The sequence below is a fragment of the Phragmites australis genome, chromosome 2, assembly GCF_958298935.1.
Source record: "Phragmites australis chromosome 2, lpPhrAust1.1, whole genome shotgun sequence".
In the NCBI taxonomy this organism is placed as follows: Eukaryota; Viridiplantae; Streptophyta; class Magnoliopsida; order Poales; family Poaceae; genus Phragmites; species Phragmites australis.
This window is the reverse complement of record NC_084922.1, coordinates 50,876,008-50,890,109: the sequence shown is the minus strand read 5'-3', so window position 1 is coordinate 50,890,109 and position 14,102 is coordinate 50,876,008. Positions and strand designations below refer to the sequence as shown.

Sequence of the window (14,102 nt, the reverse complement as noted above, 5' to 3'; positions counted from 1 at the left end):
ACTCATCCTGGGAGGCGACCCTGCTACATCTATGGTAGATCGGCAGGAGGTGAGTTTCAGGGCGTGCGTCGTCTTGTCGAAAACCCGTCTAATGAAGCTCGCAACATCCGACGCACTTAGGTGATGCCCTTGCCGGACGCGGTCCATGGCAGCAGCTGCATCCCTATTTACATCATAAATGATATCTGTCTGCGGATACGAACAATAGTGAACAATTAAAGTATACGTTTATGTTCATTCAATATGTAGTACGGACTTCAAAAAATGACTTACTGCTAAAGCGGCGTCCTCGTCCCAATGCACCGGGTATGTCTCCGTTGTCGATGCGACGTGGCCCCGGACATCATCAGGGGTGTAGGTGACACGAGTCCGCGTACGAGGTACGTACCACCGTAGGTACTCCCTAAAGTTTCCCTCGGTGTGGGGACGCGCCTCATCAACGACGTCCTGTAGCGCTTGGGCCCATGTTGCCACGCAAGGGGCCAAGCGGTCCGCTCAGAGGTGGCCAGCTGGCTGGCCTTTCCGCGTGTACCTGCATTGAAACCACGGTAAATGTAAGGCAAACTGAAACGAAGGTTGCTCAAACTAAAATTTATCAAATGTACCTGTGGACGTGCAAGGGGATTGTACGGATGGGGACGAGCGGGAATGTCTGGTGACGGCCAAACTGCCGCATGACGCGCTGCGGTGAATACTCTTCGACGTAGATGTCGAAGACAAGGGGCGCCTTGGTAAGCCAGTACTCCTCGTCACGGGTGCACAAGGGTGACAATCCCGACCCTACACGTGTATGAACGGCCCGAACGTTGTATGGCTCCCATACCACATCGTTAGGACGTAGCCTGTCGAACTGGGTACGAAAATGCTCGTACGCGCTGCGAGGCTGCTCGTGGGCCCAGTGTGGCTGAGTGACAAACATCAATACAGATATTTAGAGAGTAACATAGTACAAACGAAACTGTTAATGTAAATTACGTACCCGTCGATGACACCACAGCGAGGCCATTGTCGGCGCGTCTTCTTCCATCTCGCTGTACCACTCCTCTGGGAACGGGGAACGATCCACCACCGGTCTACCTATGGCGAAATTCTCGTACGACCATAGCTGAAGAAGAAGTGGACACCCGGCAAAAGTGGCTAGCGCCCCCTTCTTCATGCATGCGTCGCAGAGCGCCCGATACGTCGCAGCAAGAACAGCTGATGCCCAGCTGAACTGCGGTACATCCTCTGCATGCGCGTCAGCTATCGACCGGGCGTACGGCACAAGGGTCCTCGTAACCAGGTGGCCTTGGCCACTAGTGAACATCACCCACCCAAACAACCAAAGGAGGTAGGCCTCCAAATGTCTCGAGACCGCGTATGCGTTGGCTTGTGGGTGGATGTACGTCGGCTGCATATATGACTGGTGTCAGAAATAATCATTACGACATAATTTGTTAGAAATCGATAGGTTGCATGTTACCATACCTGGAACTGTAGGATCCACTTCTTCGTTGGCCCTCGTGCATCGGCTAAGAACTCAGGCACGTACGGGGGTGCATCCGCCTTTCGCTCCACCGGCCCAAATCGCTGATGCATGTCGTTCATCCAGTCAGCCTGCATATCGATCACCCCAACCGCAGCTCCCGCGCAAGGAAGGCCTAAGAGGTAGGAGACGTCCTGCAGGGTCGGGGTCATCTCTCCGCACGGTAGGTGGAACGTATGTGTCTCCGGCCTCCAACGGTCGACCAGTGCTGCTATCAGCGACCGATCAAAGTAGAAACGACGGGCCGCAACCTCGGGGTCCTCCGTCGTTCGGGCCTCGACCAACCGGCAAAGCGGTAGGAGTCTGGCCGCTCCCAACCTATATATATTGCAGTACATCAATAATATGTAACAACAGCAGCGAAATGATATGTAACACCATCAGCTTTTCTAAGTACCTGTGGGTCCAGCGCTCGTCTACCGTCAGCAGCTCTCCAGGGCCTCGTGGGCGAAACACTCCTAGGTCTGTCTGGTGCTCGCCGGATAAGAAGCTGCGATGCTTCTTATCCACGGCAGGGTCCAAAAGCTCTGGGGTCGAAGGCTGAGCCATCTCTGCATTTGAAAGACATGTACATTAGTGCATTGAGAAATAAATACAAGAACAACAAACTTCGAATGCAAATTAACCGTACGCGAAATTAACACATATTAATTCAAAGTACCAAACTAGCTGACCTAGACAACAGGTGCATCACCGCCTGCACTTTTGGGACAATATTTGTAAGTGTGACCTACTTCATTGCACTGACTGCATCGCTGCATCCTAGGGCCAGCCTCGGATTCATCCATATCATTACGAATCCGCCGAGATTGTCTTCGGCCCGGTGTGTTCTTCATCTTTCCCAAATCAGGTACATATATTCTTGAAGGCCCTGGGTTACTTGTAAATGTGTCAACAATGCCGTAACCATACAGCTCCTGGTTCCAGGTGTTCAGTACTTGATCTTTCATGAAATATTGTGACACATATTGCCTTGGAAGCATATGGTGCTCCGCGTACGCAGCTATGACATGTGTACAAGGTTTGTGGAGTAATTGTGGCTTCTGACAACTACATATGCATGTCCCACTTCTTAGCACACACTCTTAAACATGCCGCTCACGTCTACCCCCCCTCCGACCCTTATCCCGACACAGGACACTGAACCTGTGCTCTGCTGTGCCCTCTTGATTTGCGCGATGCATGTGAGCCTTCCTATTTGCCTTCTCCATGTACTCACATAGCATCCGGCCATAAAGCATACGATTGTCCTCCATTACAACCTTAGCAGCTGCAAACCGATCAATGAAGTACTTGCAGGTGCCATGCAAAATGCCTTCTACAATTCCAACTAGTGGTAGGGACCTCATTCCTCGCATGACCCAGTTATAAACCTCTGCAAGGTTTGTAGTCATTACTCCATACCTGGCACCATCACTATCGTACAGCAAAGCCCATTTTTCATTGGGCTCATTGCGTATCCACTGTGAAAAGCTCCTAATAGATGAGCGAGATCTCCGTACAATCTGCGGAGTATCGGTTGGGAGCCGACCGAGAGCTATTGGTTCCTCACGGTTAGGTGCAGCCTCCGCAGTTTGTTTAAGAGTCAGTTCATCAAGTCTTGCCCATAATGCATTGAACTTACGTTGTTGGTTCTGACTGCACAACTTCTTAAAGAGCTTCATTAACTCTTTGTTTTTAAACTGTCTGTAGAAGTTCGCACCCATATGGCGCATGCACCACCTGCTTTTGAGATCTGGCCACTGTACTGGTACACCCCGTCGCACGCTACAGTGTTGCATATCCAGCAAAGCCTGCAACAATCCTGCATGTCTATCATGAATGAGACACACATCTGGTCGGTCAAGAACAATTGCATGCTTCACCCGCTCTAGGAACCAATACCAGCTGTCCCCATTCTCACTCTCCACGAACGCAAACCCTAGTGGCAGCACTTGGTTGTTACCGTCGACCCCTATTGCAGACAATATCTGCCATTTGTACTTCCCAGTTAGGAATGTTCCATCTAGGCATATGATGGATCGGCAATATCTAAATACTTTGATAGTTGCACCGAATGCAAAGAAAGCACGCTGCAACACTCTTTTTCCGTTGTACTCCACATCAGTAGAGGGGTAATGCTTGATATAATAGTAGCTGCCTGGATTTCTTGCACAAATTATGGCTAATTGACGAGGTAGATTGTGATACGAATCTTCATATGTACCGAACCTAATCTCAATAGCCTTTTGTTTCGCCCTCCATGCCTTCGCATAATTTATTGTGTACTGGAACCTTTGCTCAATAGCACGGATTATTGATCGTGGCTCATACCTTAGGTTGTCCACAATCTCTCTGTACATAACATTTGCAATGAAAGCAGAAGACAGGTTCCGATGGGCGAACTCTATTTCCTCAATATGACAATTATGTTCCTTAACTATTGAGCATTGCCAGTAGTCTACCCATTTCCCTCTAAATGCGTGCACCCGCCAAGGGCACTCAGGAACCAAGCACTTCACATCGTACTCTCTTTTACTTGATTTAACAACCTTGAATTGCCTACGGAGAGACAACGACCAGAATTTCACAGCATCAATAACTGCCTCTTTTGTAGGGTACATAGCACCCTGTGACACCTCATTCTCATGGTATGGCCACGGTGTCTGGTCAGCCTCGCTAACCATCAACTTCGAAAATTCTTGATCCCGCCACTCCGCAGAACTGCAGCATTACCCTCCTCATCAGAAGAATCCCCATCGGCAAGGCCTTCCTCCAACTCTTCATCCTCCAAATCTATATCTTCAATGATGCTAGGGATGTGCTCCCCTTCATCAGCTACACCCATCGGCTCCAGGTCTGGAGCATCACCAACCTCCTCTCTGGACCCTACATTAGCCGCCTCTGACTCATCTTCCACTGCCTTACTTGGTCCTGCTACTGCTTCTTCAGAGTTTACCTCATTTTGATCTTTCAGGTACGCCACAGCTAATAAAACAAGCGGCATGCCACGTTCACAGCATATATCTACATACTGCCTCCAAGTTGATGTGGCTTCAATGGGAACAAGCTCACCAAAGTATCCATGACTATCACGGCTCAGAACACCTTTCAACTTTAGCTCATATTGCTGCGGATCCAGTTGGAAAAACCGCATGAGCCATTTGCACACCCCCACAATAGTCCTCTCATTAGCCTTACTAAGCCCCTTCATAACATGGCGAAATCCAGAGAGATCTACACCGTTGGGACCGTACATAATTTCACCATCACCATAATATATCTGAAAAATTAATTTATCTCCCATTCCTGGAAACACCCGCAAACATAACACATGTTAAGACAACAAACTATATTTCTGATTATCGGATAAAATAGTTTTTAAATACTACCCTAGGTTCGCAAATTATCATCTACTGTTGACTCATACGTCTGCATGTACAAGTAATATACTATAAACTATATACTACAAACAACATACTGAAAATAATATACTACAAATAATATACTACAGGTAACAAATTGAAAATAATGTACTAAAAATAATATTCTATATTCAACTATTATCGTGCAATTTTCTAACTAAATTTTACAATTTTCTAAACCCTAGATCTAACTATCTAAAATCTATGTCATATACTACTACTGCACTAATTAACAACAATAAAAAGGATAAAAAGATTGACCTGAATTTTTTTTCCAAATCCGCAGCCCAAATGCAGCAGGGCTTCGCCGATCTCTCTTCCTCCCCTCTCCTCTCCTCTCTTCTCCTCTCTCTTCTCAACTTTTCTTTTTTCCGAATTTTCTGGTTTTTTCTCTAATTTTCGGGGTTTTTATAGACTCAGGGCGCAGGGGGGCCGGCGCGGGGCGGCGGGCGGGAGGAGCTCTTACCGCCCTCTCAGGGGGCGGTAAGGACCTCTACCCGCCCCCTGAGGGGGCGGTAAGCGGGGGGGCCCGGGCGGGAAGGCCTACTGCCCTCTCAGGGGGCGGTTAGCACCCGTACCCGCCCTCTGAGAGGGCGGTAGGCACCTTCTTTTACAAATCTTTTCGCCGAGAATCTATTTATTTAAATTTAAACTCCAAAAAATATAAAAAAAAAACTCTACCTTCGCCTGTGTTGGGAATCGGAGGCCCAAGGGATCTAGTTCAATTGCTCCACTCTGGTGGGCTGCTGTCTCGTGGGCCTCAACACCAAGCAACCGATCCTTCTTCTTCCTGCAGCCCTCGGCCCGAAGTGTGTGCTCCTCTCTCTCTCTCAAAGAAAAAAAAAAAGAGAAGAAAAAGAAAACCACAACAACAAGAAGTACAAGAAGAGATGTGTGCTCTTGTCTTATGGTCATTGACTCACTGTTGATTTGGTAGCTTTGGCTGTTACAAGAAAGGTTTTGTCAAGGCGGAGCAGATTTTACTGCAAGAGAGTGCAGTGGTAGCAATCACCGGGTCTTCTGCATATTCAAATCAGGCAGCTTCTTCTTTTATCTCAGCTGGCTCTTACAGTTGTAATATTAAGGTTTATTTGGCAGAGTTTTCAGAATATTTTTTAGCTAGGATTAGAGAGCCCTATCGAATATCAGTTTTCAGTTTTTACTCACTTAATAGAATCAGTGAAAATGATTGTCTGAAATAAAGTAAAATTAGGGAGCTGAAAAAAACAGTTTCTTCTGATTCACTTCCCGCACAAAATTATTATTTTTATATATTTTATTTTACATCATCACTTTTAAAAAAAATCACTTCCTACAGAAAATTTAGATTAGAAAGAGGTCTACTTTTTTTTAAAGCAGGAATGTACGGTAAGCTGCCAGATACTTCAGTCTCTTGATGTAGAATCGTGCCTACATCGGTCTCTTCGGTCCAGATATGTAGTTAGCATCAGGTTTTATTCAACTTCGTATCACGCATACATGGTTTCTCTTCGGTTCATCTTTGCTATGCTGCATGAGCAATTTCTACAGTAAGTGTAGCTCAGTTTTACCAACTCATAAGTCATAGATATCAAGGAACAAGGGATACACCCTATACTAATCTTGTCCATCCGTTTAAAATCGTGTTTTCATGAATGGCTCCGACAATTCAGAACTTAAGAATATGGACGGGTGGCGATTCTATGGAGCCAAACTGTAACACCCCGGTTTCTACAAACCCGGATGCTAACATCGATCACTCGTCTAAAAATCCATTAAGTCCGGAAATTATTTGAAATTTTGACATAGTTTCCCGACATTTGCCGCTTTCATGGACAAGCAAAAATCCAGTCATCACAGGCATAATATTTATAAGCAAAGTAATCATCACATCCCAATCCCAGGAAAATAGATCATATTAGAAAATTTATCATAAATAAATAATTTACACAAAAATAATCCTACATTCATCTGATTAAAATCATGCAAGATATAAAACTCTAATCCGCATCACTGTTGAGCAGGAGACGAAAAAAAAATTGAATTAACACATAAAATGACGCACAATTACAATCAACTTTAGTCATAAAGTAATTATGAATATATATAAAATGACTGTAAAATTCTCTGAAAAATCTTCCCATTGGTTCCAGTTTGTCTAGAGAATTAATCATGAATTTTCAGCACATAATATGATATTATATGGGCAATTATATCATTAAACCAGTGCTTAAATGAATAAAACATTAGAAATCACTAGAAATTTTTATTAAATGGAAAAGCCTAGAAATTAGCCTCGCAGCCCAACATGGCGTGCCGACCCAGCTCGCCCGCTCCGACCCGAAAACGGCCAACCTAAGATCCCCCTGATGCATCATAGCCGTTCATCAGGATCCGACGGCGCGTCGTCATTCTCGCCCGGATAAAAAACTACAGCGAAACGCTGGTCGCCCTAACCCTAGCCTCATTCCTCCCCTCCCGTCCTGAGGCCGTCGTGTGAGAGAGAAGCGAGAGAGAGGGAGGTGGCCAAGGGAAATCTGGTGGCGGCAAGCCACTGGCGAGGATGAGAGAGAGAGAGAGAGCAGAGCCCTAACAGAGCCGCCATGGGTTAGTTTGCCGGAGCACGCATGCGGTTGAGCACGGCTCCGTCGAGCCGATCTTCAGTGGTTTCGTGAAGATAGCATGCACGCGTGGCAGAAAGGATACATGCTCCGGACACATGAAGAGGTCCGAGCCGGATGATCCGCACGCGATCAAGGGATAGGAGGGGAGATCTCGCTGGAGAAGAAGAGCTCGAGGCTCCGATGGGCGTGACAGCGATGAAGAGCGCCAATAACTGTAAGACCTCTCCCTTTTCTTGCTTGCTCTAGGGTTCTAATGTGGGGATTTGCGGGTTTAGGTCTTTGAAATTGGGGAAAAGGGCTCGGATTTGGAGATTTGGAGAATTTTTTTAGATTTTTTCATTAGGGTTCTTTCGAATTCTCCAAATTTCCCTCCTTCTACGTACTATCCAGGGCTTACACATGCCCTAAGGCCCTCAAATCAATCCGAATAGCACACAATAACACACATATATGCATAAATTACATCTAATCCTAGCCTCAAAACACCTAATTCATGAACATGTGATATAATCTGACACTAATTGGGGCTAAACAAGATTAAAATAGGTCAAACCGAGACATAAACACCCCAACACATGATCATGAGCATTAATTCAAGCTTAATGTGAACTTAAAACACATAATTGGCAACTAATTGATGTAAACTGAAACTAATTAGGCCCGTTTAATCATAAAGCGATATCAACGAACACAATCTAACATAATTAAGGTATAATGGGCTTGGTTAGAGACAAGTTAGGCTCTGATACCGATTGTTGAGTCTAAACCTTAGCTAATCAATATGATGGCCTAACTCTAGATCAAGCACCTGTAATTACGGAAGCATGAATGTGTGCATTCATTCGGAGATACCATCTAGAGTTGATTGGTGAGGTGCAGCGAGTTGACGCAGTTCTGTCGAGATGAAGAGGATGGTGCAGATGTGGCCAGCTTGATGATGAGGTTGATGTAGTGGACGTTGGTTTAGTGAAAGAGCTCGTTAAAGTCACGGTGGAGCATAAGAGAACACCGGTCATCTTCCTGCAAAGGAGGCGTTGGTCTTCCTATTTGCTCCAGCACTTAGATTGATCGGACGAATAGGAGAGACATATCTCAGCCAATCGTTAGATTGTGTGAGATGGCCGGCTCCCTCTTTTATATTGCTTGGGCCACAGAGAACAAAACCACGAGTTGTTTCTAACGCCTCCGATCGGAGCCCGTAGTGGAGTTAGACTCCCTTAAAGGATCGGTAGGTTGTTAGCCACCGAGATCATAATACCAACACCGCCTTCTTGTTCTTGGACGCCCTGAGGTACTTGGCGTAGGTCGAGAGCAGGGAGGACGTCGAGGTCACGTACTGCAGGTTGCTCCCGTCCGACTTGTACAGTAATCCTCCCGGCGTGTACTTGACGCTCGCTGCCGGCGAGGTCGGCACGACGCTGCACACGAACCTATCCGCCTGGCCCCGGAACTCGGACGCCTCCTCGTTCTTCCTCACCAGATAATCCTACATGCAGTTGCATGTCGATCATTGATCAGTCACAGAATCTGTTCTGTTCATCTGTTTTGCCAGACCGCTGCCCCTCGAAGAAAACGAGCGACTTGGCGAGCGCGTCACGGTAGTCCGGCGTGCCGGCGGCAACCGCAAATCCTATCAACAGCAACGCGCGGCATGGACTTCACCATTCTCGTTTTCGTTGCCCTTTTGGTGTTAAAACTGCGAAGATCTGAATTCAAGCCTGGCTCGGGATGGGATCGATTTATATGGAACGCATTTAACTTGTTTCGCGTCAAACAAATGTGTCTGTTGGAGAAAGAGCTAAATTTGGAGGCTAACGACAGTGGTTCTAACTTCAAACAGGTGGTCCGAAACAGAGCAGCAGAACCAGAATCAAAGTAACAGAGCAGCAATTAGGCTGCTTTTGAACATTTCTGCTGGTTGTCAACTTCAAACCTCACCACGAACTTAAGAAAAAGAAAGGCGACTTTATTACAGTGCAGTCACAACTCACAAGTATTGGATTGAAACATAATCACAACTCACAAGTATTTTGATTATTCATGTCATTTTCAAGGATCTTGGCGTGTGGGAAGCAGACTGTAGTGCTCAAAATGTGGCTCCTTTGGCCTGCACCTTGAGATGCATGGTGGAGTTGTAGTGCACCACCTCCGGCAGCGACGTCTCCAGCGAGAACACCTCCGACTGCAAGAGGCAGAACCCGTCCCTGGCGTTGGCCCCGTAGACGAACTGCGCCGCCATGCACGCGCAGTCGTCCAAGCACGCCTTCTTGCACGCGTCCTCGCTCACCCTCTGCAGCGTCTTCATGCTGGTGGCGTAATCGTTGAAGTACGCTATGCCCTGCAGCGACACCAGCCGGTGCGTGCGCCGCGGGGCGCCACACGGGATCGGCGCCGCCGCCGGGACGCATCCGCGGTTGGGCCTCCGGAAGTCCACCGGCCGGAAGTTGGTCGCGTCCGGGCAGCTGCACTGCATTTCCGTGCACACGCCGTAGGCGCCGCACACCGTCGGGTACGCGCAGTCGTCTGGGAAGAGGCGCAGCACCTCGAACACCGGCGCCCACCCCGCTGGCTGCCACTCGTACAGTCGGAGGTGGCCGTCGTACTCCAGGCGCATGTACTGCACCGTCTTGGCGCCGACGGTGGGCAGCTGGATGGTGGTCAGCGGCGAACCGGGCCGTGCGAACACCGTGAGGCTGCCGTTGTTGTACGTCGCGTAGGCTCCGGTGGTCTTGCTGAAGCCAAGCTGGTAGTAGCGTTGCGGGGGCTTGGCGCTGACGTAGGCGCTTAAGCTGTCGTCGGCGACGGTGAGGTAGAGCCGGCTCTCGTTCCAGTTCACGGCGGAAGAGTTGGCGGCGAGCCGCGCTCCCTGCTTCAACGACTGCCCGACGAGCAGCGTGTCGGTGGGGTGGTCGAACGACTGCCAGACCTGCCTTTTGCTCCCGTCGAACAGCACCAGGTTGCCATCGCTGTTTATGCTCATGCCGGCGACGGACCGGCCCGCGGTGCTCGCCGACCATACGACCTTGCCGTTGGCTGCCTTGAGCACCAGGTCGCCCCCCGCGGTGAACTGCACGGTGGCGCCTTCCCCGACGGGATTGCGGCGGTTGGCCGACCAGACCACTTGCGGTATGCCCGTTACGACGGACGTCATGAGCGCGCCGCTGTTGCAGTACACGACCGCGACGCCGAGGAGGAAGTCGGTGCACGGCGCGGCGCGGTGGTTGGTGCAGAAGAAGCCGAAGGCGAAGGAGGGGCCGAAGCCAGCCGGGTTGAGGCGCAGCAGCGCGGCGCGCGCCACGGAGCCGTCGCTGTAGGTGACGTGGTGCGTGAGGGAGGCGTCCGTGTTGGCCCAGGACGTGGAGGGCCTGGCCGACGGGTAGTCGAACGGCTGCGCGCGGAGGCCGCCGACGAGGAGGCCGAGCGCGAGGACGACGCCGAGGAACCGCATTGCAGCCGAGAGCGTTTGAGTGGTTCGACTTGGACGGGAGGGGGAAGCGGAGTCGGGCGAGGGCGAGGGCGAGGGCGAGTAGGCGTGGCATGGAATGTACCCGCGTTTTTTTTTTATAGCGTTCGCGGACCGCGGTCCTGCCCGCGTGCTGCGAGTGACCGGCACATCGAAACGCCGATCAGCTGCATGCAGAGCGCGTCGCGCCGCCGTTGGTTCAGGACTGCCCCAAGCCAAGCGGTGCACGTGACGGCTTGTTGGTAGCCAGCTCATGCTCATGGGCGATCCAAATCCAAATCCACCGTGTGCTTGCTTTGACCGGTTGCAAATACTAGTGGCAATGCGCGCCAGCAAGTACTCCTGGTTTGCTACGAGTATCTCTTAAGTCCCCGTGTATAATGTGCGTTACAGCCTAGAATCAAGATTGCTGCTTGTGTCTCGTAGTCATCCTCTGTATAATACCGTATGCATTTCTCAAAAATGTATAACACCGGATAAAAAGAAGATTACAACTATCTGCATCTTCGAAATGTATAACACCGGTGAGTTGCCTAGGACTGAACGCAAATTATGGGCTGGCATCTTCGAAATTCGGCCCGCCAGCCCACCAGAATAACAGCGTGGGCCCTCGCTGTTGTGCTCTGCCTCTCCTCCATTGTAAAGTACTCCCGTTTGCCCAGCGCGCGCTATCCATGGCGGCACCTTCCCACGTCCTCCCCTTCCTCTCCCCCGCTTCCTCCGGCCGCGGCCGGACAGGCGGGCTTCTTCACCGGCCTCGGCAGACTCATCAAGGAGAAGGCCAAGAGCGACGTCGACAAGCTCTTCTCCGGCTTCTCCAAGACCCGCGAGAACCTCTCCGTCGTCGACGAGCTCCTCACCTACTGGAACTGGAACCTCGCCGACACCGACCGCGTCCTAGACGATCTCGAGGAGGTACCTACCGGCTCTCGAGTCTCCCTTTGCCTCGTCCATTTTGATTCTGATGCTTCTCGCTGCTACTAATTCCCACGCAGGCGCTGCTGGTGTCGGACTTCGGGCCCAAGATCTCCTTCCGGATCGTGGACACGCTCCGCGAGGAGATCCGCGATGGCAAGCTCAAGTCCTGGCCCGAGATAAAGGTCGATTCGGTCTCTCTAATGGGTTCCTAAATTTAATTTTAGTGGGCATTGTGACTGGTTTAGTGATGATTTATCTTGTTGATGGTCGATGATGGTGCAGGCGGCGCTGAAAGGTTGCATCCTTGAGCTGCTGACGAGCAAGGGCGGCAACTCGGAGCTGAACCTCGGCTTCAGCTTCTGCTCCCTCCTTCCTACGAGAATCGTTTGTTGATTGGGGTTTGCGGTTTGGGAGCTCTCATTGTGCTTTGTCATTATGCGAGGAAACCGGCGATCATCATGATCGTGGGAGTGAATGGAAGTGGAGAGACAACCTCGCTAGGTAATTCCCTTGCATACTTTACCGTGTCGCCGATTGCATTGCCTTTTTGGATACTTAAATGCTTTGTCTTTCAAGGTTAATTTGACACCGATTTTCAACTGCAAGAGGGCAATCTAGGTTCCTAGTAATGTAGCACTATGAAGTCAAGAGTTTGAGTAATTTAGCTAGAATAGACCACATTCGCTTTGAACTGGGGCCACTGCTTTGTTTGGCACTCTGTTCTTCCTATAATTTATTAATTCTGAAAGGTTGTTTTCTTTGTATCCAACTGCACGATGCTATCAACTGGTAGATTGATCACTCTTTTCGTTTGCAAAATTTTGTAGGGAAGCTTGCTTACAGATTTAAGGATGAAGGAGTGAAGGTGAGACTATTTTCTTGGCATCTCCTTGTTTATAGGCTAGTTGTGTGGGAAAAGGTCCAGCTATATGTATTGCTTCAGTACATTGTGCACTGTCGGGTTTCATGACGTACTGATAATGTACTGATTGCTTTCTATTTATAGTTCTGGATCAACCACGGTTTCTCAGAGAAAATAAAATTAATGAGTTTACATTCCTGCTTTGAACCATAATATAGGTATTGATGACAGCAGGTGATACCTTCAGAGCAGAAGCTTGTGACCAGCTAGAAGTTTGGGCTGAGAGAACTGGTTCAGAGATTGTCATCGATAATGATAAGAAGGCACAACCTCCAGCAGGTATGACTTTATGATCTGACGAGCATTATGGAAGTACTATGCTCTCTCATACCTACGAAGCTCTACTCTTATGTTTCATCTAATTTGACTTGCTTGGTAGTTCTCTCGCAGGCAGTGAAACGTGGGAAGCGTGAAGGATTTGATGTGGTTCTATGTGATACATCAGGAAGTAGGGTTGTTGTTTGAGACTTCGAGCAGCATATCTTTGGCTATTTACTTGCCATGGGAAATTAACTATGTTTCAGCTTTAATTCTCAGGACTTCATACAAATTATGGTCTGATGGAAGAGTTGGTTTCTTGCAAAAAAGTCATACCTAAAGCCCTTCCTGGTGCTCCTAATGTATGTTGTATTTAATATGCAAAAAAAAAGTTACTTTGTCGGCAGGTTTAGTGATGCAGAGTACTTTATTCTTTGCTCATGTTTTAGTTGATAATTATAATGTTGTCCATGGTCTACAGGAGATTTTGTTGGTTCTCGATGGCACAACTGGCTTAAACATGCTACACCAAGCGAGGGAGTTCAATGATGTGATCACTATACCTGATGTTTTGGAGCTGAATTTCATCTTCTTTTTTCAAAAAGATTAGTGCTAATAATGTATATTCTTGGCTTAACACCAGGTTGTTGGAGTCACAGGATTCATCCTGACTAAGATGGATGGCACTGCGCGGGGTGGCTGCGTGGTATGCACTACCTTGTTGCAATATAGTTTCCTTCAGAGTCTAACCTGGGTTTTCTTGCTTGATGTGTTGCAGGTCAGCGTTCGATGAACTTGGAATTCCAGTGAAGTTTGTTGGGGTCGGTGAAGGGATGGAAGACCTACAACCATTTGACGCCGAGGCATTTGTTGAAGCCATTTTCCCATGAATTTGAATTTTGGAGAAATAATCATGCTTCTTCTGTAATATTTTTTACTGTCATTACTTTGGCTTTTCCATGTAAGAGATTTCGCTAACAGGATAGATATAGAAGCAAATTGTAGAACA

The 14,102-nt window shown here is 48.5% G+C and overlaps 2 protein-coding genes and 1 pseudogene across 2 annotated transcripts; 1 reads left to right on the top strand and 2 right to left on the bottom strand.

Moving 5' to 3' along the window:
* Window positions 1-749: 749 nt before the first annotated feature.
* LOC133908330 (serine/threonine-protein phosphatase 7 long form homolog) lies at window positions 750-1,966 on the bottom strand. Its single transcript, XM_062350317.1, has 4 exons — window positions 1,923-1,966; window positions 1,468-1,843; window positions 993-1,390; window positions 750-780 (listed from the first exon to the last, which is right to left on the bottom strand). Exons 2-4 carry the CDS (start codon window positions 1,675-1,677, stop codon window positions 750-752), a joined length of 639 nt encoding a protein of 212 aa, XP_062206301.1. The 5' UTR covers window positions 1,678-1,843; window positions 1,923-1,966.
* A 7,511-nt stretch (window positions 1,967-9,477) lies between these two features.
* On the bottom strand, window positions 9,478-11,048 carry LOC133910252 (EP1-like glycoprotein 1). Its single transcript, XM_062352768.1, has one exon. The coding sequence runs from the start codon at window positions 10,978-10,980 to the stop codon at window positions 9,619-9,621; it is 1,362 nt and encodes a 453-aa protein (XP_062208752.1). The 5' UTR covers window positions 10,981-11,048; the 3' UTR covers window positions 9,478-9,618.
* A 433-nt stretch (window positions 11,049-11,481) lies between these two features.
* On the top strand, window positions 11,482-14,063 carry LOC133909632 (cell division protein FtsY homolog, chloroplastic-like; annotated as a pseudogene).
* The last annotated feature ends 39 nt before the right edge of the window (window positions 14,064-14,102 follow it).